We start from the raw sequence: 26208 nt of genomic DNA on the forward strand, positions 1-26208 counted from the left end.
CCCGAGCGATGCGGTCGTGTCACACGCCTTCTTCTTTTTTTTATGCAGATATGCAAGGCTAAATGCAATGTTATGAATAGCATCCAGGTTCAATAAAAAATACGAAATCATAAAAAAATCAAACAGTACGAAATAAATAAATTGAGAAAGAAACGACCATACCATGGTGGGTTGCCTCCCACCTAGTACTTTTAGTTAAAGTCCTTAAGTTGGACATTGGATGAGCTTCCTGTTATGGCGGCTTATGTTTAAATTCATCCAGAAATCTCCACCAATGCTTGGAATGCCAATAGCCTCCGGGGTCCCAAACAAGGTACGTAAAGCTTTTGAGCAGCTTCAAGCATATTCTCAAGCTCCCGGGGTGACGACTGTCGGAATAGATTCCAGGATCCCAAATTCTACTTGTACACCCGTTTTTATCTTGATCTGCATTTCTCCAGCCGGGCAGTTTAGAAAGTACATTCTCACCATGGTGACCAAACGTTTTTCGAGATCTATTCGATTGATCATGATGCCAATCCGTGCACTTTGAGTTGAAGCGTGGAACTTTATTGAACCTTGTGCACCAGCTCTGAGTACGAGCCATTTCCTTCTTACTCTTAAAGCCACAGAGAGCTCTAAGCTAGCCATCTGTTTCAAGCAAACCATATTCAAGTGGAAATTTGAAGATAAAGGTCAAGGATTTTACCCACTTGAAGTTTGTGTTGGGTGGTAGGGGCCTTGGGATAGGTGTTTCCAGCGGTTCTGTAAGTTCTGCTCCCTTGTAATCTTCTGTGAATTCGTCCACTTCTTGGCAAATTTCTTCCGTTTCAACCATGTCTTGATCAAAGTCTTCGATATCTTCCTCGTCACTCAAGTCATAATTAGGAGGTTGAGAGAAATCGACCTCTGCATCATCTACGTATTCACTTGGGGAAGATTCTTCTATCTCAAAGGATTCTCTTGCGGATGCAAGTTCATCACTAAGAGAACTTGACTCGTGATCATCATCATCAATGAAACATGCGTCTTGAGTTATTCCGTCTAGGTCTTCATAAGATATCTGCAATGGAAGCGGTGTAACATCTTCTTTAGCATTAATTGTAATGTCTTTGACGGAATTCTCTACAACTCTGTATTCCTGCGGAGGTTCAGCATCTCCTAAATCGTCAAACAACTCTTCTTCTTCTATAATGACAGTGTTCTCTACTTATTCCAGTACGAAGTTGTGCTCTATGCTGTCCACTGGAGCTTCTTGTGTCATCTTCTTTGTGCTGCGTTCTTCATTGGATTCTCCACATGAAGCCATGGGAGTTTGTTGAGGGGCTGAACGTCTGAAAGATAATTGATTTATTGCTTGCTCCAGTTGATGAAGGGTTGCATTAAATTGGTTTACTGACTCTTCGAAGCGAACCTGTGATTCTTGGCTCGATGAATGTGAACATGGTGTATAGGGGAGTGGTGGTTCTTGGGAGTAATTGGATTGGCATTGGGGTGGATAAGGATCATGTGGTAGTGAATGGTGAAAAGAAGCTTGTGAGTATGGTGGTGCGAAGCTATGTTGAGAGGATGGTCTCTGAGCATAGGGTGGGGCTTGTTGGTAGCTACAAGGCGGTCCACCATATCTATCAGCTGGGTATGCATTGTAGAATGGTCTCCGTCCATGGTATCTAGGAGGGTGTTGTTGCCTAAAGGGTTGATCAGATCCTCTTGGCTCCATCCATCTTTGATTGCTTAGACCGTGATGCATAGTCCTGTTATAGCTTCCATTCCTTGCAACAAAATTAGAACCAAACTCAAAGCGAGAGGGGTGAGAATTCATAGTAGTTATCAGAAATAAGAAGGGAAAACAAAAACAAATGAACAAGTAAAAGAAAAATATTTACAATAACCAATAATCAGGCACACGTTTGCAATTCCCCGGCAACGGCGCCATTTTGATGTTAGGATTTTTCCTAGTAAAGAATTTTATAAAAATATAGTCGCATTGTGAGTATAGATTCTAAACCAACAGAAAATCCCTTCGTACAAACGTTTTGGTTGTCACAAGTAACAAACCCTTAAATAAATTGATAACCGAAGTATTTAAACCTCGGGTCGTCTTCACAAGGAATTGCAGGGAGGTATGTTCTTATTATTGGTTATCAAGATTGTAAATCGGGGTTTTTAAAGATGAGGAACAAGTAATTTAAATGGCAGGTAAAATAAATAAATAACTATAAAATAAACTTTTGGCAAGCTATGAGAAATTGGAAGTCCTATCCTAGTTATCCTTATCAATGATGATGAAAATTGAATCTTAATTCCACTTAGTTAACCTTTGCTAGTGCAAGGGAAGGTCAAGTGACTAATTAGTTTAATCTTCAAATCCTAGTTAATTCCTAGAAAAAGATTGGGATTATAGAAGTTCAAGCTAATTAGCAAAGATAGCGATTATCGATCACGTTGAGTCTAATAACTCCTGAGTTACTGATTTCTTAACCAAGACCAAAAGGGGAAAAGTAAATCTACTGGAAATAATTACCTTCGGATTGGGAGCAACAGTAACATAAATAAAAGAGAGTAATAATAAACTGAAATACCTCAAAATCATGAATTGATAAAGATATCAAATGTAACATGGGCAGTTATAGTCAAATAAAGAAGTTGAGTTGAACATAGAAATCCATAACTAAATTGAGAAAACAAATAAAAAGAACATTGAACCTGTAATTGAAGAAGATGAAAATATTCCTAATTTCTAAAAATCCTAATCCTAATACCTAAGAGAGAGGAGAGAACCTCCCTCACTAAAAACTACATCTAAACTAAAAAAAAGTGCTTCCTGAAATTCCCTCCCCATTGTTCACTTCATTCCTTCACTTTACAGCCCTTAGTCTGTGTTCTCTGGGCTTGGATCTGGGCCAAAAAGAGCCCATAAACTTCTCGGAACGAGATTTGTAATTTCTGGTGCGTGGCCTCTGTCACGCGTCCGCGTGGGTCACGCGGTCGCGTCATTTGGAGTTTTCCTTGTCACGCGGTCGCTTCAGTAATGCATCCGCATCATATGCATTTCGCTTATGGCACGCGATCGCATCAATCACGTGGTCGCATCACTGCCATTTCGCGCTGGCATGCGGCCGCGTCGTCCATGCGTTCGCGTCGCTGCCAGTTTCTTCAAAAACTCCATTTTGCGCTTTCCTTCCATTTTTGTATGTCTCCTTTCCATCTTTTAAATCATTCCTGCCTTAGAAGATCTGAAAATACTTATCACACAAGTCACGACATCGAATGGCAATAAAAGGTAATTAAAATTAATATTTTTAAAGCCTATGAAACATGTTTTTCACATACATCACATAATAAGGAAGGGAAAGAAAAACCATGCAATTTCACATGAATAAGTGGGTGAAGGATTGAATAATTCACTTGAATTCAGCACAAAATATATCATAAAATATGGGTTTATCAGTCCTATAACATCAAAAGAGCAAAATCTCACCACCACTCTTAATAATTCTCGAAAATTAAAGGGGGTAGAGAAACTAAAGCAAGAGTGAAGCTTACCTATGAACTTGTTCTGATAGATACAAAGAGCTTGACGCGGTGACCGCGTGGCCATAAACGGTACGGCGATTAGAGCTTGGAGCGAGAAGTTGTGGTGGTTTGAATTTTGGTGTTAGGGTTTATCTTTTTTCTCCCTCACCTTGCATTGCTTCAGCGTTCTTGGCTGAAGGGAAGAAGAGAATTCACTTTTATTATATGTGGTCGGGCTGACGGGTTGGGCCTTGGGCCCAGTTCGGCCCGTTTGGCCCAATCTTAGGCCAAATTCTCTGAAATTAGTGTCAAAATTCTCGTTTTAATTTTCTCTATCATGTTAAACTTCAAAATTTCATTGTATAATTTTCTTGATTAATAATTAATTTATTCGATAATTATTTACTAATCTCTCGGGTTTTACATTTCTCCTCCTTTTTACCCTTCTCTAATCAAATAATCGACTTACATCAGATTATGGCGTGCATCGATCAGCATGATGTGGACATCAATAGGCTGAACGCACATGGTACGTTGTCGGGGCAGCTGACTTTGAGGTTAGTCTTGTTCTTCATTTAATGTTTATGTTAAACATGAAATGTGTTGCCATTGTATCAATACTTTTATAGAAGTAGTGTGAAGTAGATATTAGGAGTAGGAATATATTGTTCAGAATTATTTGAATAATCCGGTTTTATGTTAGGCTTACTTTGACATTGATTTGGTAGTTAAATATTTATTTCGGTTTGTTTTCCTTTTATGTAGATTACTAAGATTTTTTTAACGACTTTAGTTATGAAAAATGGGTTATAAAAAATTATTGGTAAACTTAACTACGTTCGAATATGTAAAGGTTTGTATTTAGTCAGTATAAAAATCCGTGAATTTCTAATTTTAAGTTGTTATAACTTAGATTAAGTTACTAAGTTGATGGTGTAATCGTTGTTCCTTATTTTAGTAAATGTTTTTACATAAACTACGTTATGAATTAGATGAAAAATGAAGGTTATTGTTATTTGTTTAATTGATTATGTTTATTTACTTTTGATTACATAGACGTTTGCTAATTTAGTTACGATTTTTTATTTAGATATTTTTATTTAAATGTAATTATATATATGTTTATTAATTTAGTTATTCATTCAATAAGTAACCGGTTGTATTTAAATGATTTTACAATGTAGATGTATTTCTAGTTATTTGTTAACTTAATTTTATAATTCAATTTAAGTTGTTATGTAAACGTCTGTTGGTAGGATTATGTAAACTGAAATTTTTATAGCTTTATAGGTTGACACACTCTTGATTTGGGTTTTTTATTGTTTACCAAATGGTCGCCTACTTCTGCTCAAGAGAGTTAGTCATAGACTCCCACCATCGGACGCCATTCTCCCCTACCTGAGGGAGGCTGGATTTGGCAATGCTATGGCATTGAGGGACTTCATCTTCGATAACTCCATGATCACAACATTTGTAGAGTGCTATCGTCCAAAGACCTACACCTTCCTCATGTTGTGGGATGAGTGCACGATTACACTGCATGACGTCGCCTACCACCTCGGGCTATGCGTTAACAAAGAGCCCATTGGTGGGTGCTTTTGTGACTTCCATACTTGGTACGACACCGGGGTTTAGGAGTCGGTTGAGTGCTTACTCGGTGTCAGGCCTCCTGCAGTACAGCAACAGGGAGCGCAGAGGAGAAAGGCTTTCTTGCTGAAGCTTACATGGCTTCAGGAGCGTGTCCGAAAAATGCTGCCAGGTACTGACGATCCGAAGACCCTCCAATAGTATGCGAGGTGTTATATCATGTTGATGATCGGGGGTTACCTACTAACTAATAAGTCCAACAATACGGTCCATCTCTGGTGGCTCTCGCTGCTAGATGACTTTGGAAGGATACATCTTTCCACCACAGACATCACATGATGCACTCCTCTGCTGGTGTCTTGGATCTAATAGAGATTCCCTATGTGGTATCCACCTGAGCAACAGGTTTACATGTACCCGATAGTTGCGAGGTAACTGTCACATTATCTGCTTTACCATTATTATATGTTATCACAATTCAATTACGTTGGCAACTAAGTTAAGTCTGGTTTTGCATGCATGTGTCAACAGGTTGATCGGCATGGAGCAACAGAGCAGGGACCACCACCAGTAGAGGTCCTATAATGGTGTCGGAATTTGGATAAGTTACTGTGGGATGAGGTAAGCGAGTTAAACCTTTATTTTGTTAACATTTTTTTAGTTTGCTTAACTTAAATAAATGTAGACGGGTATTGATAACTATTTCATTTTCTTCATTTATAGTTCGTGTCGACCCCGTACGACGATCCTGCATTACAGGATATCTGTCCATTATGGCTGAAGGAGGAGGCGGACCGGGGGACCTGGATGTTTGTTATCCCCTTCGTCTGCTTCAACAAAGTTGAGTTCTATTAGGCCATCTGGGTCATGTTCCAGTTCCACGACGAGCAGCCAGTGCCAGGGAATCCGGTCAACGTCGACAGGTTTCTGACTACCAAAGGCAGAGGTGAGGATGTATGGTGGCCTAGCAAGCATGAGGAGTGGTACGACCAATGGAGGGCTCGGTTTGAGGAGGGACACCAGATATCCATTAAGCTCTGTCTCGACTACCGTCTGACCTAGGAGTACGGGGATTGGTATAGGCTGTATTGTCATGTCAAACACTTATCGGGGCCAAATGTGCTTGATGACCCCCGGTTGCTGGACTTACCGGGAGACATGCAAACTTCTACTAGCCAGTCGAGGGATGTTCTTGACCTTCCCTGAGACATCCCTGGTCGTCGAAAGTAGCCCAGGGAGGTCTTGCCAGACATATAGATGCATGCCATCGACGGACATGAACAGCTTGCAGTGCTTGAAAGCTTTCACACAGGTAGGAAAGGCCCAAAATACCTTATCAAACATAATGCAATCACGCACCATAACGTGACCATCATAGTCGGTACAACACTATTATCACATATTGTTCCGGGATAACAACTTTGCAGTGCTTGCAATAACCTCAGCACCTTATTGTATGACTCCTCCTAATCGTCGTATATTTGCGCAATTGTCTTTTGCTTCGCCATCTAGACCTTTCTGTATGAGGGTTTGAAGTGATAACTTTGCCTAACTGTACCTTGTAGGGTAGATATCCTGACAGATGGGGTGGATTGTATCAATGGGAGGATGACACGAAAGATGAGACTATTGTCTAACTATCGGTAGTCTTGAGACACGGTGGGTGCTAAACATATGTCTGCGCCTCCCACCCTACAGACCTCCCTAACAAAGTAGAACAACCATGTTTCACATGTACACAACCATAAAATAATAACTGACAATATAAATCACGATTAAACTTGAACTTACCAATATCCGAGATTCTGTCAAAAAGTAACTTAGAGATACCAAGGGCATCCTGTTTCGTGTTGTCGGCAATGTACATGGTACTTTAATCGATCCGTCTCCACAATTCGATACTCTGCACTTCTGTGGATTCTATAACTCTTTACCCCCTGTAATACTGCATCTCTGCTTTTGAATCTGTGACCAAGCCTGAACTCTAGACCAGATCGTCTTCACCCGTGTTGGAAAATGGTTTTTTCTCTTGCATCACGTCGATGTCTAATGTATGATAGTGACTGGGTACCAACGACAAGGCTAGAATTGGGTGCTGAGCAGGAAGAAGATACCGACGTGATGGCTCGACTGGGGTATCCGGCACAATCTCCTCCTCATCATCATCTTCTGAAGAACCGCTTTCGTTGCTATCCATAACATACTCCTTGTCTAAGTCCTCAACATCAACGTCCATGCCATCCACTGAACTAGCAACATGTGTCGGTGGTGGTGCGAGAGGTGGATCATCCTGCACAAAGTCCAACTATCCAGTTCCACCGCCATTGATATCACCAACCTCTGCAGAAAGCTCCATCACTTGTTCGGCCATGATTCTCCCATGGATGTCAAACATCAACCGCACATGCTCCTCGCCATGCAGCTAAAATAGACGAAACTGAAAAACTCTATTTTCAATCAGTGCTAGTAGCCTATACCCTACCTATCCGATCTCTTTTCTCTCAATACCAGCAAAGCTATTTAATATCAGACTCTTCAGCTCCGACAATGAAGTAACTCGCTGGGTACGCAACAAAACGGGATTTTCACACTAAAAAATGACCCTATTATCACCATTTCTCATAAGACAATTGGAATACATACATATAACCAAATATCCACTACTACTAGACATTATGGCTAATTTGTGAAAGAAAAAGGTATATAAGAAGTAGCGAAATATTTGTGAAGAATACAAAGGGTTGCACATCCTTTTATAACTGCCAAAAATTTGTCGTAACGTATCTCGTTTACACTGTAAACGTCATAATTTTTCACGTATTTCGTTTACAGTGTAAACAAAATAATATTACACGTATTTTGTTTACATTGTAAACGAAGTATACACGTCTGTGCATGTCAGTCTTATTTTATTTACATTTGTAAACGAAATACATGTAATATTATTTTGTTTACACTGTAAACGAAATAAGACATAGAGTGTATTTTCGTAAAATAGCTTAAAAATATTTATTTATTTATTTAAAAAAATCCAAATTCTAATCCACCCACCAACAGGCTTCAACCATTGTTTCTAATTCATTTATTACTTTAATATCCATTTTCATTTAACCAATTCTATTTCTCCAAAATAGTCTAACATAATTCATAAGACTCACACAATCACTAAAAATATTTTTTTTCACATTGATATCGTTCTATAACAATTTTTTGAAATAAAATGAGTTTAAGAAAAAGCCCCTACCTCAAAGTAACTCAACTACACGATTGAACCAACGACAATTTTCCAATTATAGTCACAACAGGGGTAGTACTAGTAGCTCCGATGTCCTTCCGCAACTGCGACAGCCTCAATCACAACATGCGATCATGGTAACTCAACCTTGCAACATCAACACCTCAAAATTCTTAATAAACTATTAACAAGACACTAGCAGTAAGGGTTTCGGAATAAGAATACTTACTATAACTAAGGAGAAAAAACGGAACAAAGCAGTATTAGCTTCGGCGGTGGGTTCCGACGACATCAACATCGTCTCCTGGCTACAGATAGCTCCCTATTCTCTCTCCCATTCCCATTCCTCTCCAAGGCGGACCCAACGGTGGCAAACCCTAGTAACGACGACGAAGCAGTTTAGATTCGCGAGAAGCGGTGGCGACAGTAGTGGTTCCAACATCTTTCACCACCATCACATCTTTTCTTCTCCCTCTGCGAGCTCCTTCTCTCTCTTTGGGCTCCTCGGCGGTGGCTTCAATCCACAGTGACAACAACGACGATGTTTCCTGCACCAAGCCCTAGCAATGACGCTGGTGATGCTCCCTCGACAGTGAGCTATGTTGATGCCAACAGCAGATGCGACGATGGTGAGCAGTTCTTCCATTGCAACTCTCTCTCTCTCTCTCTCTCTCTCTCTCGGCGACTGAGTGAGAGGAGTGAAGTGAATGTCTTTTTGTCAATTAGGATTAGGGTAACTAGTGGAAAAGTTAGAAATTTTGGGTTAGGGTTAGGAAAGGAAACAAGGTTAGAATAGGTATTTTGATAAAATTAGAAGGTAGAGTAGTAATTTAAAAATCAAATTTAACCCAATAAAATTATCTTAAAAATATTATTTATTTATCAACTTATTAATTGGTTCTCAAATGAGTACTCTAATTTAAAATTAAAAATATTCTAATTTTTTTAGTTCATAAAACAAACCAAAAATTTCAATTATTCAAATTAAATTAATAAATTTTTGTTATTTTTTAATTACTAAAATTTTAAATAAAAAAATATTTAGTTATTATAAAAATTATGAGTCCTAATTAATTTAAAACTCAATTTATCAAAATTTGATATAATTACTTTTAATAAAATAATTTTTAAAATAAAATCTAGAACAAATAAAATAAATCAAAACTAGCCCATAATATAATCCTAAAAAATTCCAGATCTTACAAGTGAGATTAGAAATAGACGCGTTGAGAATTCTTGGATGCTAGTACATGAAAATCATCTATCACTTTTGAAATAGACTATGAGATCATTTACACTATGGGATATCAAATTTCATTCGAATGATATCAAATTTCTATGGGTTGCCATTTTAGAAAGTTGTTGATCTCATAGTCTAACCTTTCGATGTCAAGACATATTGTGAACCTGCTCATCCCATACCCAAATATAACATGCCATTTGAAAAAGTTGTGGATCTCCATTTAGACCTCCTTCATAGATAGCGAAGCCTCTTCCACACCTCCTTATGGTCTTATCCATCCTGTCACAACTCCTTCCTCACCCTCCAAGACCATGGCTCTCGCTCATCGTCCTTTACTCTCCGTTGTTAAAGCTTCAACTTAGAAACTTTAGATGCCCCAGGAATTACCTTCTTAAAACCTTTGAAATATATGGAACCAAAACCTGAACCTCAGAGTCGAACTCCTAAGTTGCACCTTCTAATGAATAATCAATACAACTTAGCTGCAGAGTTTGACGGTTTCAGAAGCAACAATCTTGGTAAGACGAATTAGGAAAAATATCCTTCAACTATTTTCCATTTCGATCACGTGTTCCCATTTATCGATTCCGCAGAAAAGGCGAACACCAAACACATAAGATTCTTCATGTATTATTGTCAATTAACACTTTTATGGTTGTATGACTCAAATCTCGTATTAACAAAACTAAAAAGAACTATAATTTTGGCTTTTTTTTTTCTTAAGAAAATCAAGGGTTATATTATAATTTTTTATGTCATGAAGAGTTAATGGAGAACTTCTTTCCTGCTCTCTCGTTTATTCGTGGGACAGGTCCCCATCTTCATTCTCGTTTCAACAATTTTTGTCATCCCTAATTAAAATCATATTTCAGCTTTAACTAAAATAGAAAAAATCATTCTTTTTGAAAATCAGAAATCAACAATGTATGAATTAGCACAACAATGCCATTTAGTGATTAGTCGTGAAAGAATTTCTTTACCCGTATATTAGTTGAACCGTGGCCAAATTATCTGGTTAAATATTGATTGTCAAAATTTTCTAAAACTCGTTTAACTACAATAATGTGTTAGAAGGCATTGTAAACATCTTTGTTTTTTGGTGTGTACCGTAAACATATTCCTATTCAAAGATATCTATTTATCTTTTGCACAGCAAACTTTCATTGTGAAAAACATGATGTTAGTTCTAATTTAAATCGTTTTTTGAATTTCGTTTCGTCAACAATTCTAACATACTTAAGTTTTAGGCTAACTTGCTAAGCCTCTGAAAATTGGATTAGTTTGATATTTCGTGGGCTGGTAATACACAATAACCTTAGATCCACTGATAAATTTTAGGAAGTCTTCATTTTCTTCAACTGTTCCTTTTATTGGAATCGTATTTTTGGTTCCATGTTAGGAATCCATATAAGCTTATCTACATAGTACATAACGTGGCCCTATACCTTTTGGGTTTTTCTGGTTGCATTGAATCATATGACGCGAAAAACTTGCGCGTATATAAAAATTTATAAGAGTTATCAGCAACAATTCTGAACCCGAAAAAGGTTGGATATTGCCAAAAACCAATCTAAAAAATTAAAACATTAAAAATCTTCTGAAAAAAAAGTAAAAAGGTTGACAAAAAATTAACTCACTTTTAAGTTTTAACAATATGATTAGTCAGTTTATTTTACAATAAATAAGCTGAATGAAACCAACTTGGATTAGTCGAGTAGTCAGTTCACTCGTCCGCTTAAGCAAGTGTCAGGGGTTCGAATTCCGCCTTGTGCATGCAGCAACCCATAACGCATAACCAGTCGGGTTGGGGAATACCGTAGAAAACCAAAAAAAAAAAGTAAGCTGAATGACTAATTATATTACCAACTTTTTTCAAATGTTATGAAATTTTTCGTCTATAATTTGTATATTCACTTATTTTATAATCAAGTAGGAAAAAAAATTACTTTATTAAAAATTACACCCTTAAAAATAGACCCAATCAATATTCAAAGTCTAATTTGGACTAAAACAAACTCAATTTTATCTGACTCATATACACTCGACAATTGTTTCATTGGACTTTTAGTTAGCTCAATATTTATTGACTGAATTGTTGACTAAATGGTGTTGGTTGCCTACTACCTAACACTGTAAAAATTTCAAAAACAGAATATAAAATAATAAAAACAATTTCAAGTTGTTTGTCTTCTTCAAAACTTACTTTTGTCTCTTGAATCTTTAACTCGAAATTCAAAAGGTTAAACAGTAACCAAATGCTAGGTAAATGTAGCCAACACTTAATCCAATAATCCCTTGTAAATGACTAAATTTAGTATTAACTCTAGAATCAGAATCATTAGCCAGCATTCCAAATTCCCATCCCATGTCATATACATCATTTGATCTATGCATGTTGCAGATTGTGTATACAGAACTAGACTAACTTGTAATGTTAGTGGCAGAACAAGGGTAAGAATCACAATTTATGGAAGCCTGAATCAGATTTCACAATTACTATCAAGCACTACTTGCTGAAACACACATTCTTTAATTACCTTTCAACTGAATATACATATTATAAAAAAGTTGCATAAATAACAAGCTTTCTGCTTTTCAATGTGGCTAACTTGGACGACAATGTATCTTATACTAAGCTCAATTCATCTTTTATGTTTGCAAATTTTATCTCATCTTTAAACTCGGTAGCGAGCACCTTCCGCAGATCCACCAATTCTTCGCCGGTGTCACAGATATATGCTGAAGCTTGTCTACCTGACAAGGTTGCACCTTCCATGCTGTCTATGTAGTCCTGAAAATACAAAATTCATTCAAGTCCGCAATATCGTGAAACTTCGAAACCACAAATTCCATGAAGGTGGCAAAAAGATACTGCAACGGTCCAGAGGAAAAGGTACAAAAATAAAAAATAAAAAAAAATTTGATATTGTGCAATTTAGAAGCATTATATTCTAGAAGCACAATTATAACTCTATAGTAAAGCCAGTGCATGGATTTTGAACTTACCTGCTTGGTGTAAGAGCCGGCGAGAAAGAAATTCTTCACCGGTGTCTTCTGATCAGGTCTGAATGGATCTTTACCAGGTCCCTCGCGGTATAGAGATTGCCCAATTTTAACAACAGATGACCAGGTTACTTCTAAGCCTTGAGCCGATGGAAATAGTGCTAGAACCTGCGAAAAGTTTACAAGATCAAATGTAATAACGAGTTATTATCGGTGTTTACCACTGGATCGAATGTTCCAAACAGGTACAAACTAAAGCTTGAGGTGTGATAAAGCTTGATGGAAATAATTGAAGATATCATATGACAGTACATGATAGTGAAAAGCAAAATAGACTTGACAATAATCCATGCACTTATGCTCCTTGCTATTAAATCAACAATCACAATATCATAACATCATAAGAAAAGACATGATATTTTGAATCTACCTGTTTTGCTACCCTTGAAATAATTTCATCATTCGGTAAGGGCATGTACGGATCACCTGGTGTCAGAACACATCTGAAATATGAAATGTTCATAACATTTCATATTTAGAACACATTGTAAAACCAAAGAGTGTATTAGAGCTTAAGACAAAATTCACCGATGTCAGATACTTAGTCATACACAAGGATATATGTATAAAGCAACTTATAACGAAGTGAGAGCGCAGACACACTTACTGTAATAATGATCCTTGTCCTTCAATGTAATAATCTTCAGGAGATGTTAGTGCAAGGTCTGCAAAGCATGAAAAATCTGCATCCGGAGTATAGAGAAGGTTATCTAGCCCAAGAGCTTGCTTCAGTTGCCTGCCATCAACAAAGCGAAAGAATTCATAAGGTCAATAGCAATCATAGAAGGGAATGAAACCATTCCTTACTCTTCAAGCAAAAAGTATCAATTTGTGGCAACAATAGGGAATCCTAAAATTATGATAATCACCTTGATTTTTCAAGATCCTGCAACTCTGTAACCCAGCCGTTGTATCTGAGTTGCACTGTGACGACAGGAACTCCAACAAGCTCGTATATGTTACTGAAAAACTTCTGTTCCCTCCACTCCAAAGGAATTAATCTTTTAATTCCGGGAACATCACAAGCTGACATAAAGTAGCATTAGATATCTTTGAAATAATAAGGCAATAAGTACAAAACAAATGAATCACTACACTACTAACCAGCAACGTAAGCATCAGCATGCACGATTTGTTTGGCAGTAGCCTGAGAAAATGAAAACAGAAAAGTGTTAACTATGAATTATGATGATTTTCAGAATGTCTCAGTTTCTACGGTAGCATGTAAACACATGAGAAGCAAAGATAAATAGAAAGAAAGAAAAAAGTATCACCTTTGACATGGCAAGTCCTGTAACATAAGTACTACCATCAGAAGACCTATTATAAAGTATTTCTCTGCAACCCCATCTAAGATGGAACCTGTTCCAGCGATGAATAGAATCAAATACTGAAAAATTAGAATAGTCATCATTCCAAAATTCCGGATAGGGCCACTCAAATAAACATCCGGTGAACCCTTCAGCATTCGCAAAAGGGAGGCCTCGGTCTTTGTGGCAAACAAGGCAAATATGGTGAGCATGCAACGTGCACTGATATTATCACAGTCAATAAATCCAAGAGCATAGGCCACTGGATCCCACATCCTTTGAATACTCATTCGTGTGCCACCTTTGGATATAAACCAGTCTGAAAAGCTAATCTGTAACGAGTGCATATAAAAGTTAAGAGAGTATATAAAGCTGAGGAATAAATAAATCAGGCAACACCATTTTGAAAGGGGAACAATGAATTGACATATCCTCTTACACTATCCAAATTCCTTATGTCCCTCAATGCAGCATCTGGATTAATAAGAGCTTTGACAACTGGACTCAGTGCGAGAGCCACAGCATTTCTAGCCTTATCATAAGTCTGTTCATAAATAAAAAACAAAAAGTTAAATGCAGTGAGTCCTACTAAGGAATATAAAGAATGTTTTTTTCTTTTTACTTTGAGTACAAATACCATATTGAGAGGAGGTTTCTGAATAATTCTATAGTCATGCAATCTTAACACCAAATAAAATAAAATAGAATAAAATTTAAAATGGGATTACCTTAAGCTGATTTGTGGACAAAAAAGCGTTTATCCCATGCAATGGCGCTCCCACTGGGAAGCGAAAATCTAGTTCTGCACTGGAAAACTAAGTTATGAATAATGTGTCATGTAACTATTATCTTTTTGTAAAGTGTAGTGCAATTGGGGTAAGAGGGAAAGCAAGAAGAGAATAATCAACAAGAACAAAACTCAGTATTACAGCCCAAAATATACCTCCTATTTGACCCCCTTTGTTCACAAAAGTGTGAGTGTGATCCTTTACAAGTAGATTGTTATCTGCACCCACCTATTCCAGGTAAAGAAAAAGAAACAGCAAGTGGAATGAATGGATACACAACAAAAATGAACACATCAAGTGAAGTCAATAAGAGGTTCTTGTCCTTGATAGAAGTGACACTTGTAATACTTTCATAACTGGGAAAAGAGTTGAGGAATAATACAGCTGCTAAAGATGGTGAAGAACTTGCATTATGGCTACAAGGAAAAACCAACCTTTTTCATCAATCGGAAGAGATTGTTGTAGCAACCAAAAAAGACATGCAGTCCCATTTCAATGTGGTTTCCTTTCTTATCAACAAAAGAACCAACTTTCCCACCAATAAAAGTCCTCGACTCATATATATCCACCTGAACAAGAGCAATTAGAAGTAAACATACTAGATAAAATGCATTAGCTAGAATATGCTAATAAATTTAACACCATAATTGTGTTAAGAAACTGACCAAATCACTCCCCTTTGCTTCAAAAATCAAGTTTACCATGTACACCATAACATCCAATTTCAAAATAACATTTTCTCCGTTCCATACTGATAAGTCGCTTTGACTTTTCACACATATTCATAAATAAAAGTATCAAAATGACATAAAATATGAAATGGAGGAAGTGTGATATTAAAGATTAAAGGAGCTGAACCTCGTGTCCTTGATCCAAGAGTTCTACTGCAGTTGACATGCCAGCAAGCCCAGCCCCAATGATGGCAACTTTCAGCTTTGGTCCTCGATAATGTCCCGGCTCCGGCGGAAACAGCCCTTTCGGCGCTGGCAGGAAACCATTTCATTTGTCAAACTTACAGCTCAGCTCAATTACTATAATAACTAAACCTGGTAACATGGGCAAACTCACACCACTCTCCTATGATAGACCCTAACTACCATCCTTCACAATCCAGTATTCACCCACAGGCACAGAAATTCACCAACAATTAATGTCAAAATTACATACTGTACACTACAAAGTTACATGCCCCATTGCCATGATGACCCAATTTTTTTGTTCAGGTATAGCAGCATCACTTTTTTTTTAATTATATTTTTTTCTCAAAAAAAAAGCGCGTTAACTATGCGCCCAAAATTCCTGCTGCTAAGAAAGTAATTTCTTTCCCAAAAATGCTCCATGAACACAAAAACTAAGGCATCAAATCCGCTATCACGTAGTATTTGTGTATATTTGTATGTGTAAAGTAATGTTTTTCTGTCTTCGTATACCAAAAAAAGAAAAACATTAAATGAAAGTAAACAAACTGCTACGGAAACTGTATATCCGAAAATTTATCCGAAATTGAATACCTCATAGTTTGCTTTAGAAAAATAAAAGAAAGAAGAAGATACTAACCGTTGACGCTCATGTCGGAGACATTAGAGTCTAAGGAGCAACGAACACGAGACTTGAGTGCCTTGTTGAAACGAGTTCCCGAGAAAGAAGTTGCCGGACACTGAATCAAAGAAGCCATACCTTTGTCTGAAGAAACAAGAAACTACTATGAAGGATGCGGTTGCGGTTCGTAGTGTACTAAGTATATGTATTATTATTATTATTATTATTATTATATGGGTCTGAAAAAGAGGGCGTAATAAATTGGAGGAGCATGGAACGCATTAGAGAGAGAGAGAGAGAGAGAGAGAGAGAGAGAGGTATCTGAGTAAGTTGGGTTGGGAAGAGATGCTGAAATTGGTGAATTTGTCCGGTAGTTGAAGGGATTAGAATTTGCGTTGTAACCACTCGGAATTGTTTGAGGATGATAATAAAATAAAATTATTTATTAAGAAAGGGGAAATGGAGGTGGCACTGAGTGAGTCACAAGGGACAATGGCAATTCCATTTTAGTGGTGGGTGGATAATGAACCAACAAAGCCTCGTTAGTTGTTGGCTTGGATTAGGGGTACTAGTAGTGGTAGTGGGGGTTGTGCAATGGACAGTGGAGAGTGGAAAGAAACACAATTGCCCAACGTTGACCTATTTCTTTTTTTCTTCTTTTTTCTTTCAATGATATTTACCTTTGTTAGGTGTCAACTACCAGGATAAATATTTAAAGGAAATACCTCAGATGAGTGTCTGAAATTTTTTAGTTCTAAACAAATTTTTAAGTGACAAATAAATTTTAACATTTACTGTGTAAGTCAGAATAATCGTTGGTTAGATTGTTCTTTGGAAACTTCTATGGTGCTAAAACAAAATCTATCATCCCCTATATATGCTGCATGTCATAGCTTTGATGCAAACACCTGTCCTGGTTAAGTGTTAAGTGTTTTTCAATCGGCTGCAATTGGTGGTAGGAGGTTTAGTATCAAGAATGAACCCTTTTAATTTTATTTTTGATTAAAAAAATAAAGTGTAATTTTTAATTTTTTTAATTTTTTTTATTTTATTTATAAAATTAATAATAAAAATCACATTTTATTCTTTTAAATAAAAAAATTAAAAAAATTATTTTCATTTAATAAAAGGTCTTACAATTCAAAAAATGTGTATCATCAATTGTTATTAAAGAATGGATTAAGAAATAGTAATGATTTTAGTTTAAGAAAATAATTTTAATATATATTTATTCAAAATATTAGATATGTGGTGTAGGGGTGGAAATAGGCCAGGCGGCCTGCTAGGGGCCTGCATAGGCCCAAGCTCTAGTAAAAATGTTATTAGAAGGATTTGAACTTGGGTCTTTTATCTTATAATAATACCTTTATCCACTCAACCATTTGTCTCTTTAATTATATATGTGTATTTTGTATCAATATTATTTATAAATTTATTATTTTATATTTTATAATTTTAAAAATTAAATTATATCTTAAATTTAATTATTATTTAAAAAAAACAGGCCTATTGACAGGCTTCAGGCCAGGCCAGATTTAACAACAGGCCAGGCTCAGTACTCATTAAAAAGCCTATACCAGGCTACAGGCCAGGTTAAGGCCAATATACTCTATTATAGGCCTGGCCTGTTAAGAGTAAAGCCTGGCCTGACCTGGCCTGTTTCCACCCCTAATGTGGTGGACCTTAGTTTTTTTTTTTGGTTTGACATTTAGATTGGATCGGACATACCTAAATACTATAAATGTCCTAGAAATTATGGTAGACAATTTAAATAGTATTGGGATTATCTTTGTCTAAAGTAAAAGAAAAAATTAATTTGTTAACAACCAAAACACAAATGAATCCGGTCCAAAAAACAAATGAAAAAAAATATTTTTTTAAATATGTGATAATAAAAAAAATTAAAAGAATAAAGCATTTTTTTTTTTGCAAAAAAGTTAAGATAGGAGTCTATAGTAAATACTAAATAGAGATTCATGTTTGAGGCAAACTGAGAGTGCTCTTGGCCTAGTAGCTTTTCTGTATTGTTGAGGGAAGAGCTCGATGACTAAGAAAGAAGAAATTCGTTCAGCGGCAGCACCTGAAACTTTAAATCAAGTAAACTTCAAATCGTTGGGACTATTTATGTGTGAACTACATGTCTGGATTTCGGAATTAGGGCAAGTTCCAAATTCAAATTTTGAACGTCATTGTCATTTGATGAGTGATATTCAGTGTTTAGTTTGTTGATTGGGTCTGGAATTTTATTTTCTTGGCCGTTATAGAAGGTTAAAAGAAATCCATTATTTTTTGTCGTTTATATTTCTGTAACAACTCAACTTTTAGTACGTCATGATTGTACTAAAAGTAAGACGTTATTAACCTAATTCATTTATTATCTATTTAATATTGAGTCTTTACACGTTAATCTGTCGATGATTTTATTGAAAAGTTAAAACTTTTTCATCAAGAACAAATAACACATATTCACATACTTAATATTAACAATACATTATAGTATTACATACAAAACAAATTACAAAACCTACCCCGCTGAATAAAACTTCGACTACAAGGCAAGGAAGAAAATAAATTCTAACAATAATTCAACTTGCAAACATATTCTTCTATACTCCTGCAACTTCACAATAAGCCTTCGCACCTATAGCTGAAAAGGGTGAAAATTGGGAATAAGAATTGAGGAGTTCTTATTAGGTCCGGAGTGGATAGTTATGTCTATTTTATTATTTATTACATAGCAATTCCACAAAAGAATATTTGTAATCTTCAATAGATAACCAACAACAACAAACCTCAGAATACAAACACCTTTAACAAATCAAAGATACAGAGAAAATCACAAGTTAAAAAGCACATACACACACAATCATAGAAACACATATCACAGAGAAGTATGTGCAAATAAGTATGATGCATGTCTGTCCTATGCAGGCCATGAGCTTATCTGTTGGTTGTGTAACACCCTAATATTCAAATCCTTATGCTCAAGTCATAAGTCAATAATAATAAGGTGGTATGATTCAAGGTGGATTTATAAACATATATAATTGAAAGAAATTATTAAACAAGAATCCTGAAAATAAGTAAAATAAAATTGCAATCAGAAACACACACGTATCAATGAAAAAAACAAAGCGCATTCGAAAAGCGAAGCAAAATAAAACATTAAGGAAGAATAGGATAAAGACAAGATATATACATAAACATGCATATAATAGCCACTGGTCGCAACCTACGAAATTTAGGCTGGCTAGGGTTACAGTAATAAAATTCAGTTGACAACAACATTTCTTATCTCTCCCAAAATATACATCAAAGTCTCTATAGACGAGTTTTCAAATAAAAATACTTACATATAAGTTTCTCAAAATAAGTAAGCAGTGATCTAAATAAAAATAAAACACGAGTCCAGTATACTTCACTATCTCCCAGATGAATCACAATTTACTGTTGAGTACCGGGATTGTAGAGCCTAATTAAAAAAAAATAAACAACAATGACAGGCCAAGCCCATAACCTTTCCTTCTTTTCTTTCTACTCCAACGGCACACACAAACATTTCAATGTAGCAATACACATATTATTACATCACAGAACCCCCTACCGCCAATGCTACTCTTTGATCTCCCCTCTTCATGTCACTTCTTTAACAATAATTTCATACAATTTTAGTTCAATTAATTTTATTATTCTTCTTCTATTCCATCTCTATTATGCTCTATCTATTGTGTTCTCTTATGTTAGCTTTTATTTCAAAATTCCATTGAAGTAGTCTAAATTTAAAAAAAATAAAGGAAAATCACTTTTAATTCAAGCATTACCAATTATTAAGACATTAAGGTGACTCTTTAGCTTGATAATTACCTATATCTTCAATTTTTGTCACGTTTATAGTTATGGGTATTAATAAATCCGAAAATTTAGGGTTAGGGTAAGATAGAATTTAGAATTTTTTGGTATATAAGTTTTATTATATCAATTGATGTTGAGATTAAGTTATTAGAGTTATTATTGTTATGTTTGTGGTATTAGATACTCAAAGGAACCACTCTCCTTGCTTGTTGGAACCTGTGGAGTAGAAATTTCTCTCTTAGATTTTAGCCTATGAGTAAACTTTGTATCTATGGTTAAATTTTAGCATTTATATTAATTTTATAATTATTGAAAATAATTTCATAATTTATTATTTAGTTATTTACTAACTTATTTTCAATATGATGTTTATATTAAATATTTTACAAAGAAAATTCCGCTTGAGACATAATATTTTGCGTTGAAAAGAATGAAGTGGTTATTTCAAAAATTAAACTACAATATAAATATTATCTTGCATTTACATTATAAATTCCAATTTTGTGGTTTATCTTGTGTTGAATTTAGGAGATTTTATCAACTTATCTCACATTTATTCAATGAAATAACATGCTTTTGTAATTCACCCTAAATCTGTGCTTAAAAGTGAAAATATGCTTTTTAGGCCTTAAATTTGCCAATTTTAATTCACTTTAATTTCATTTGATGACTTGATATGTTTGTTGAGTGATTTTAGGTTCATAAGGCATGGATTGAATGGAAGAAGTGAAGAGAAAAGCATGCAAAGTGGAGAATTCATGAAGAAATGAGCATTTGGAGGATTCAAGGCCACGCACACGCGTCATCTATGCGTACGCGTGAGGAGGAGATCTGCCAGCGACACGCACGCGTCACCCACGCGCACGCGTGAGGAGGTATTTGCAAGGCGATGCGTACGCGTCGACCACGAGCACGCGTGACGTTAGGCATGTGACCTCATTAAAGTGAAAACATTGGGGCAATTTTTGAGCTTTTCTAGCCTTAATCCAACTCATTTATGAGGCTATTTGATGCAAAATTCAAGATTGGACAAAGAGGGGAGTAATTAGATTAGCTAGGATGATTCTTTAGGTAGTTTTCTAGAGAGAGAAGCTCCTTCTTCTCTCAAGAATTAGGTTAGAATTAGGATAATCTCTCTTAGATATATGGTTTAATTCTTGTCTTCATCTAATTTCTTATTCTTACATCTTTGTTCTTCTTAGTTCTCTTGTTAATTTCTCATTTTGGTCATTTTTATGTTTATGAACTCTTGTTAATTTTAATTTCATTTAATGCAATTTGAGGTATTTCATGTTTAATGTACTTTTCTTAGTTGTTATTGTTAATTTTTTACTTTGGGTAGTTGTAGATTTTATTATTCTTGCAAATTTATGATACTTTCCTTTTATGCCTTCTAAGTGTTTGACAAAATGCTTGGTTAGATGTTAGAGTAGCTTTTTGAGCATTTTTGGCTTGGAAAGAGACATTAGACAATCTTGAGTCATTAATACCCAACTCATATTGGTAATCTAGAAGTGAGTTGATTAGGACTTTTGGATTGAGATTAACTAGTCTTATTTGACTTTCTCTCAATGTGAAGATAACATTATACCTTCTTCCTATATAGAAGATGACTAAATAGGATTAGCTCTTGTTAATCATTGTATGATAATTAATGACTAGGATAGAAAGCCTATATTCTCAATCTTTGCCATGAATGTCTCTCTTTAGTATCGTAATTGCTTTCTTTAATTGTTTGCTTTATTTACTTGCCATTTAATTTCTTGTCCCTTATTTGCAAACCACCCCTTGGATACCATAACCAATAATGTGCATACATCACTGCAATTCCTTTGAGAGACGACCCGAGATCTAATACTCTCGGAATTTTTATTGGTTTGCACTCATGACAAACAAATTAAACTTTGATTGAGTGTTACTTGTCGGTTTGGAACTATACTTGCAACGAAGATATTTCTTTTTTACCAAGAAAAAATTCCTAACCGACGGTTCTACTCTTTCAAGTTTTTGGCGCCGTTGTCGGAGAATTGCAATGTGTGCTTGTTATTGGTTGTTATTCATATGTGAATAGTGTGAATAGTTTGCTTTTTGTTGGTTTGCTAGTTTTGGTTTAGGAGTTTATTTTCTTTATCTCTTCTTACTTTTTGTTGTTGTTTTTCCTTTTCTACTATGATATCTCATCCCTTTGGCTATGAGTTTGGTTCAAACTATATTGTAGGAAATGGAAACGGAAGCTTCAATGAGGATGTACATCAAGGATTTAGAAATCAAAAGTGGGAGGAGCCTCAAGCATATGGATACTCTTCTTTGCAACAACCTCCTCCGGTTTCCTATGGGTATAATCCAACTCCTAATGCATATCAACCTAATGGATGTGGTGACCCTCATTGTGGTTGTTAACAACCACCACCATATGCCTATGAACTACCTCCTCAACATAGTTTTGAACCACCATACTCATAAGTACCCTACCACCAAACACTTCCATATGACCCTTATCCTTATCCACCATACTAACCACCTTATGAGCCATATGAACCATATATAGAAGCACAACAAATCCAACACAATTACTCCCATGAACCACCTCGATATACACCATCTCCATACACTTACCAAGATGAACTACCGTCCAATTATGAACCCTTTCTCCTAAACAATATACCCTCTTTTCCACCACCGCCTTCAAGGGATGAAGCTCTCCAAACCTTCTTCTAAGAACAATAAAGAGATATTATCTCTTATATCCAAAGGCAAAAAGAGAAGCAAAAGGAGGTAAAGAAGCTAAAAGGCATGGTTGCTACCATGGCGGAAGCCATTAACCACATGGCCTCCCACCTAAGATCATACAACCCAAATACTCCCATTGACAAATGTGGAGGATCAACCAAGGAGCATAATGAGGGAGTGAACTTGAAGTTTCAAGGTGAAAAAGAGGAGTTGAAGCAAGAATTGCAACAAGGGGAGAGAGTAGAGACAATTGAGCCGGAAGGAGTGGTTGAAGATTGACAAATGGATTTTTGCTAGTAAAGAATTTTATAAAAATAGTCGCGTTGTAAGTATAGCTTCTAAACCAACAGAAAATTCTTTCGTACAAACGTTTGGTTGTCACAAGTAACAAACCCCTTTGAAATTGATAACCGAAGTATTTAAACCTCGGGTCGTCATCTCAAGGAATTGCAGGGAAGTATGATTTATTATTGGTTATGCAAAGGTATATTTTGGAGTTTTGAAAAGGTTTGAACAAATAATTTAATTGATAAGAAAAATAAATTAATAATTAGAAAATCTGTTGGCAAGGTATGAAAACTGGAAGTCTTATCCTAGTTATCCTTATCAATGGGGATGAGAATTATATTTTTGCTACCACTCAGTCAACCTCTAACTATGAAGGTAAGTTAAGTGGACAAATCAATTTAACACCTAAAGTCCTAGTCAACTCCTTAAGGAAAGACTAGAGTTATAGAAATCTAAATTAATTAGCAAAGGTAACAATTATCAATCACGATGAGTTTGACAACTCAAGAGTCACCAATTAATCAACCAAAGTCAAAAGGGAAAAATCTAAATTATTTATATAATAAATAGAAGAAAGTAGTCATGAGTCTGAAATACCTCTAATTATATTAATTAAGAAAATCCTAACATGAAAAGTTCATAAACAAATAGAAGAGAAAATAAACAAAAAGAACATTGAACCTGTGATGAAGAAGATAAAAATATTCCTAAATCCTTTAAGAGGAATCCTAATCCTAATCCTAAGAGAGAGGAGAGAGCCTCTCTCTCTAAAAACTACATCTAAATTATGAAAAGTGAATTATGATCTGATATGAAGTATGAATGATGAATGAATGGATTCCCTCACTTTATAGCCTCTAATCTGTGCTTTCTGGGCAAAAAACTAGGTCAGAAACAGTCCAGAAATTGCTCTGGTATGTACAGGTCACGGAAAAGTGACGCGGAGGCGTCGCCCACGTGTGTGCGTGGATTGAAGTTGGCAGATGCGATGCGGGTGCGTCATCCACGCGTCTGCGTCGCCTAACTTCGGAGCAACTATGACAAATTATATATCGTTGTAAAGCCCCAAATATTAGCTTTCTAACGCAACTGGAACCCCATCATTTAGACCTCTATAGCTCAAGTTATGGTCGATTTAGTACCAAGAGGTCAGGCTGGACAGCTTTAGCAGTTCCTTCAGTTCCTAGTATTCCTTCCAGTTTTGCATGCTTCCTTTCCATCCTCTAAGCCATTCCTGCCCTGTAATCTCTAAAATCACTTAACACACATATCAAGGCATCGAAATGGTAATAAGAGAGGATTAAACATAGCAAAATTAAGACCAAAGGAGCATGTTTTCAATCATAGCACAAAATCAGGAAGGAAAATATAAAACATGCAAATCATATGAATAAGTGGGTAAAGAGTTGATAAAAACCACTCAATTGATCACAAGATAAACCATAAAATAGTGGTTTATCAACCTCCCCACACTTAAATATTAGCATGTCCTCATGCTAAGCTCAAGAGAAACTATAAAGGAGTGAAGAGGAATGATAGAGAGTATGAAATACAACCTATCTATGTGAATGCAACTACATGCAAAAATGATTCTACCTACTTGGTTAAAAGTAAATAAGTTCTCCAAGACAAATATGAATCAAATTCCACTAATTCAAATAGTATAATAAAAAGTAAGTGAACTTGTAAGCAGATAGCTCATGAAAGCAGGGAACATAGAATCAAGCATTGAACCCTCACTGGTAGTGTATATCACTCTAATCGCTCAAGTGTCTAGGGTCAATCACTCTACTCTTCCCTAGTCATGCTTTCTAAACCTTGTTCTTCATCTAACCAATCAACAAATATTTAGCATACCAATGCAAACATCATGAGGTCTTTTCAGGGTTGTAATGGGGCTGAGGTAAAGGTAAGGATATATATATAAGGCTAAGTGAGCTAACAAAGTGAATCCTTGATTAGTCTAAGATCTCACCTAACATATACATACTTTATATAATATAAAATGCTTTACCTAGCTACCCAAAATTTTTTTTCCACTTTTGTATTACATACTCATGTATCAAACTTATTTTTGAATTTTGTCCTATGTGCATTGATTCTTTTTATTTTGCATTTGGGGTAATATTTTTTTTGTATCCCCTTATTTAATTACTTGATATTTTTTATTTTTTTATCAATGCACATGGTAATTTAATTATTTTGATTTCACATGAGTATGCTTGCCAAATTTTCAAATAACTTATTCAATTTAATTCCCTACTTTTTTCTATCATCCCATGTTCTCATAAAATTCCCCACACTTAAATTATACACAATATCTATCTTAAGCTAACCAAGGATTCAACTTGGGATTTTTTTATTTTGTTTTTCTGCTTAAGGCTAGTAATGTGGTTATAGAATAGAAGGGGATTAAAAAGCTCAAAGTGGCTAACAAGGGAGACATAAAAGGGTAGGCTTATTTGGGATAAGTGAGCAAAAACAAGTAATGGCCTCAATCATATGCAAGCATGTAAATACACTAAATAATGGACATATAGAATGGAACAAAGCAAAGATTGCAATTATAGAGAAGATAACACACAAGAAAAAATAGTTATGGTTTAAATAATGTAACCATGTATTTAGGCTCAAAGTTTTCACAGGTTGTGTGTTCTTTAGCTCAAAAACCATGTTCCAATTACAACTTCCAAACAAATTTAACACATAGAAATTTTTTAAATTTTTTTAAATTTAAATTAGTGAAATTTTTCAAAAATAGGGTCTTAAAAAGAAACTTATTATTTTTCAACCAAGTAGTACTTAAATGCAAACAATCAACTACACATGCAATCTACTATGCAATGCAACAATGAACAAACAAAGAAAATAGAATATTGGTGTTGAGAAGAGAATAACTAACCCGTGGAGATCGGTATCGACCTCCCCACACTTAAAGATTGCACCATCCTCAGTGCATGCTAAGATGTACAAGTGGACGGGCTGCTCCAACTGATGTCTTTCTCTATAGATTGTGTAGATTGACTTGCTTGTCTCCCCATTAAGAAGCTTTTTCTCTCTCTTCGTGGTGGCCATCCT

The 26208-nt window shown here is 35.6% G+C and overlaps 1 protein-coding gene across 1 annotated transcript; it reads right to left on the reverse strand.

Annotated features, from left to right (window-relative positions):
* Window positions 1-11994: 11994 nt before the first annotated feature.
* Window positions 11995-16750, reverse strand: LOC130948766 (zeta-carotene desaturase, chloroplastic/chromoplastic). Its single transcript, XM_057877628.1, is given in 14 exon segments — window positions 11995-12351; window positions 12567-12731; window positions 12994-13066; window positions 13231-13359; window positions 13493-13649; window positions 13728-13770; window positions 13898-14014; window positions 14017-14265; window positions 14373-14477; window positions 14662-14735; window positions 14877-14949; window positions 15156-15290; window positions 15580-15704; window positions 16279-16750. Coding segments are annotated over 14 exon segments (1728 nt in total). The 5' UTR covers window positions 16397-16750; the 3' UTR covers window positions 11995-12186.
* Between the last annotated feature and the right edge of the window lie 9458 nt (window positions 16751-26208).

Source organism: Arachis stenosperma, chromosome 9 (assembly GCF_014773155.1).
Source record: "Arachis stenosperma cultivar V10309 chromosome 9, arast.V10309.gnm1.PFL2, whole genome shotgun sequence".
NCBI classification, from domain to species: Eukaryota; Viridiplantae; Streptophyta; class Magnoliopsida; order Fabales; family Fabaceae; genus Arachis; species Arachis stenosperma.